At 37.6% G+C, this 4,352-nt stretch overlaps 1 protein-coding gene across 1 annotated transcript; it reads right to left on the minus strand.

The window, feature by feature from the left end:
- Positions 1-3,097: 3,097 nt before the first annotated feature.
- Positions 3,098-4,030, minus strand: LOC126505752 (olfactory receptor 183). Its single transcript, XM_050148991.1, has one exon. It carries the CDS (start codon positions 4,025-4,027, stop codon positions 3,098-3,100), a length of 930 nt encoding a protein of 309 aa, XP_050004948.1. The 5' UTR covers positions 4,028-4,030.
- Between the last annotated feature and the right edge of the window lie 322 nt (positions 4,031-4,352).

Below are 4,352 nucleotides of genomic sequence, written 5' to 3' on the forward strand. Positions count from 1 at the left end.
GAGAGAGAGAGAGAGAGAGAGAGAGAGGGAGGGAGGGAGGGAGAGAAAGCGCACACATGTATTTCTGTGCCTATAAGAATATGGAAGCTAGAAGTCAACACTGGGTATTGTGATAGTGCGTCCTAATTGTAAAATTGACATGTTCTAGAATGGGCAATGGGTCTCAAAACATGACTGTGGGGGTTATCTTAACTGCATTGTGGTAAGAAGATCTGATCCTACAGGTGGGAATATTCTGTGAGTGAGGATCTCTAACTGCATAGAATGGAGAAAGTGAACTGAGCATTAGAATTTATCACTTCTGATTACAGAATATAATGTGATCAGCTCCCTCAAATTCCTCCTATTGTGGCTTCCCTGCTGTGATAGAATGTGATTTGAAACTGAGAGCCAAAAGAAACCTTTTTCTTTAACTTGCTTTTGACAAATCATTTTTATCATAACAAAAAAAAGAACTAAGTCATATGTCTTAGGTGATAGGTCTCCAATATTATTTCTTGAGACAAAGTATATCACTTTACCTGAGGCTTATTATCTCCATTGAGTTACCTGGCTAATAAGCTTCAGTGATCCTCCATGGTCTTTACATGGATTCTGAAGATCAAATTCAGATGCCAAGAATGAATAAGGAAAATGCGGTAAATTTACACAATGGAGTCACCTGTAAAGACAATGATGAAATTTGCAGGCAAATGGATGGAACTGAAAAAAAAAATATTCTGAATGAGATAACCCAGACACAGAAAGACAAACATGGTGTACTCACTCATAAGTGAATATTAGAAGTAAAGGATAGGATAACCAACCTACGATCCAAAGCCCCAGGGAGGATAGATAACAAGGAGGGCCCACAAAGAGCTGCAGAGATGCATAGATTTCACTGAGAAGGGGTAGTAGAAAAGATCTTCTGGGGAAACTGGGGGTGGGGAACGGGGTTGGAGGAATGGAAACTAGAGGGAGCAGGTTGACCTGGGTGGGTGTGGGAGGCGAATTGAAGGTAGGATGGAGAGGGAAAGAAACAAGACAGGTAAGTTTTGAGAGGAGGCACTTTGGGGTTATGGAAAAACCTGGTGACAGGAAAACTCTCAGGAACCCACAAGGATGATCCACAAATAAAACTCCTAGCAAAAGTGTAGGGGGTACCTGAACTGACCATCTACTGTAAGCATATTGGTGGTGTCCCTAATTTCAATCAGAGATACTCTATCCAGTAACTGATGGAAACTTAGGCAGAGATCCACAGACAGGCACTGCTCTAAGTTCTGAGATATTTGTAGAAGAAAGAGAGTAGGGATTGTTCCTGCCAGAGGGATGATGGGGGGGGGACCCCACAGAGACAGATGACCTGAGCTATCAGGAGCTCATGGATGCTCGACCAACAGTCAGGGAGTCTGCATGGTACCGACCTAGGCCCTCTGCGTGTATGTGAAAATCATATAGTTTGGTCTTTTACTACTGCCTCAGGCAGTGAGAATAGGACATCTCCCTGGTGGTTAGTTGGATTTTGTAACCTGTTCCCCATGATGGATTACCTGGACCCTGCTTGACCTGGGGGAGAGGGGAGCTTAGTCCTGCCTCAACTTGATATGCAATGCTATTTGAAAGCCCATGGTAGGGAGGCCTATCCCTCTCTGAATGGAGATGGAGGAGGAGTGGATGCTTGGATGCGGGGTGAAAGGGGGGGTAGATGGGAAAGGGAAGGGAATGATAAGAGAGGAGGGAGGATAACTCAGTTGGTATGCAAAATAAATGGTAAAATGTTATTTAAACAAAAAAAGAAAAGAAAGATAAACCAGTGATTAAACTTTTAAACATGCAGGAGGTAAGTGTTCTTTAGGATAAGAATATCAGTCAGTATAAAAAAAGACTTAATAATAGTTTTAAGAGACTGATAGTAAGATTAGATCTGTAGGTTATTTCTTATTTTTAAAAAGTATAGATAAAGTCTCTAATATCAAACAGTTCTTTTTCTCAGCCATCTGTCAGGTGCTATGGTATCAGATTACTCTCAACATTACTTGAATTTAAGTAATTTTTTAAAATGTTTCCTGTGTGTATAAGTCATACCAATACATTTTGATCCTACTTAAAAATATAGCGTGTTCGCTGGGCAGTAGTGGTGCATCCTTTAATCTCAGCACTCGGGAGGCAGTCAGGTAGAGCTCTGTAATTTTGAGGCCAGCCTGGGTATATAAGAGCTAGTTGCAGGACAGACTACAAAGCTACATGGAAACCTTGTCTTGAAAAACCAATATATGTATACATATATGTGTGTGTGTACATATATGCATATGTGTGTGTTCTTTCCGAGCTAAGGGTTTGGCTCTTGGTTTTAGCTTTGGAGGAAAATGAAAATATTTCTTTCCCCTTACACCGCTTTTCTTCCTTCCTTCCTTTCTTCCTTCCTTACTTTCTTTCTTTCTTTCTTGGAATATATTATTTAGTTCTTCAAATACTTTAATTCTTAATGAGTCAACCTATGGGTTGTTCTAAGAGAAATAACTCACTTTCTTAATTTAAGAAGTGCAACAAGCTAAGACATTCTTCATACTGGTGGCTCTACCTTCATGGCTTTGACTGTGCTTTTGACTATGTACAAATATTTTTCTATTCATCTATAAAACATTTGAATTAGATTTCTTCAGCAACTGAAATTCGATAGTTCACATAAATCTGGCAGAAAAGATATTTGATAGATGTCAGTATTTCAGAGGTTTTCTTCAAATTCACTACAAAACTGCCAACAATACAGAGTAATGTGACATGACTTTCAGGCATAATAATGTAACATTCTCTCTATCACACCCAAGTGCTTTTGAGACAAATAAAAAGATGCTACTATTTGATAGATGTAAAATTGGTAATAACATGGAACTATAAATTTTTCTTTGCTTTCTGCTTTATTCTGATAAAAGAACATTTCATCAAATTTTTTGCATATATGATAAATGCATGCAGATGCTTACCAATGTATTAAGGAGACAATTACATATGTAAATTTAATTCAATAATTTCTTTCAACATTTATAGTTTCAAAATCCACATTTATTTCCACAATATTGTGAATTTTAGCAAAATTGACAGATATGAATCAGATCTAAGCTTTTATTTTCAGCATTTTTTTCACAGAATCTATGACTTGCTTATTTCTGAGGCTGTAGATAATTGGATTTAATACAGGGATTATAACTGTGTAAAACAGAGAGAGGATCATATCTTGATCATCTGCTTCTGAAGATGCCGGGTGCACATACATGAAGAGAAGAGGCCCATAGTACAAAGACACAGATAAGAGGTGGGCTCCACAGGTGGATAAGGCTTTCCTTACACCTTTGTCAGACTTCTTTTTTAAGATTGTAAAGAGAACAAATGTGTAGGAGATAAGAATTGTCATAATGCTAAACACTTGTATTGAACCAGAGAAAATGAAAATTATCAGATAATTCAAAGAAGGATCAGTACAGGAAATTTTTAACAGTGGTATAACATCGCAGTAAAAGTGATATAGTATGTTAGAATTACAGAAGGTTAATCTGAATAAAAAACTTTCATGAATTACAGCATGAATAAAACCACCTACAAATAATAAAACTAATAAGCGAATGCATAGTCTATTGGTCATAATTACTGGATAAAGCAAAGGATTGCATATAGCAGCATAGCGATCATAAGCCATTGCTGCCAAGAGAAAACATTCTGTGGTCACACTGATTGCAAAGGAAAAGAACTGCACCATACATTCAGAAAGAGAAATTACCTTGCCCTTGTCCAAAAGGTTGAATAGCATCTTTGGTGTCACTGTGGATGATAACCAAGTATCCACAAAGGCTAAGTTACTAAGCAATAAGTACATGGGGATGTGAAGTCGAGGGTCATTCCAGATAAGAGTGATCAGGCCAAGGTTCCCCATAATGGTCATGAGATATATTACCAGGAACACTAGGAACAGAAGGATTTTCCACTCTGGTTGGCAAGTGAGACCTGTGAGAACAAACTCTGTCCATAACGTTTTGTTCTCCTTTTCCATGTGGTCATTGAATGTCTCCTGAAATTAGATTTAATGAATGTCAGATAGTGTTCACTGGTTTTTATCAGAATCTTGAAGGCGTTTCTCCTGATGAAATAATGAATTTCTCATGGTCTGAATAATACTACAACTAAAAGAATACTCAAGAAATTAATAATATTTTTTCAATTGATTCCACATGGTAATAAATAACCAGTGACAGATTAAGAGTGAGTGTTACCAGGAGATCTTCTAACTTTGTGATACATGAACTGGGAAACACACAGACACTAGAAATTTTGTGTCTTGGATGTGATGCATGATGATAATAAAATCTAATTGAATG

The sequence above is a fragment of the Alexandromys fortis genome, unplaced genomic scaffold (genome assembly GCF_014885135.2).
Source record: "Alexandromys fortis isolate MF-2015 unplaced genomic scaffold, M_Fortis_MF-2015_v1.1 scaffold_4, whole genome shotgun sequence".
Lineage (NCBI taxonomy): Eukaryota > Metazoa > Chordata > Mammalia > Rodentia > Cricetidae > Alexandromys > Alexandromys fortis.

Coding starts and splice junctions, on each gene's coding strand:
- LOC126505752 (XM_050148991.1), bottom strand. CDS start 4,027: ATGGAAAAGGAGAACAAAACGTTATGGACAGAGTTTGTTCTCACAGGT.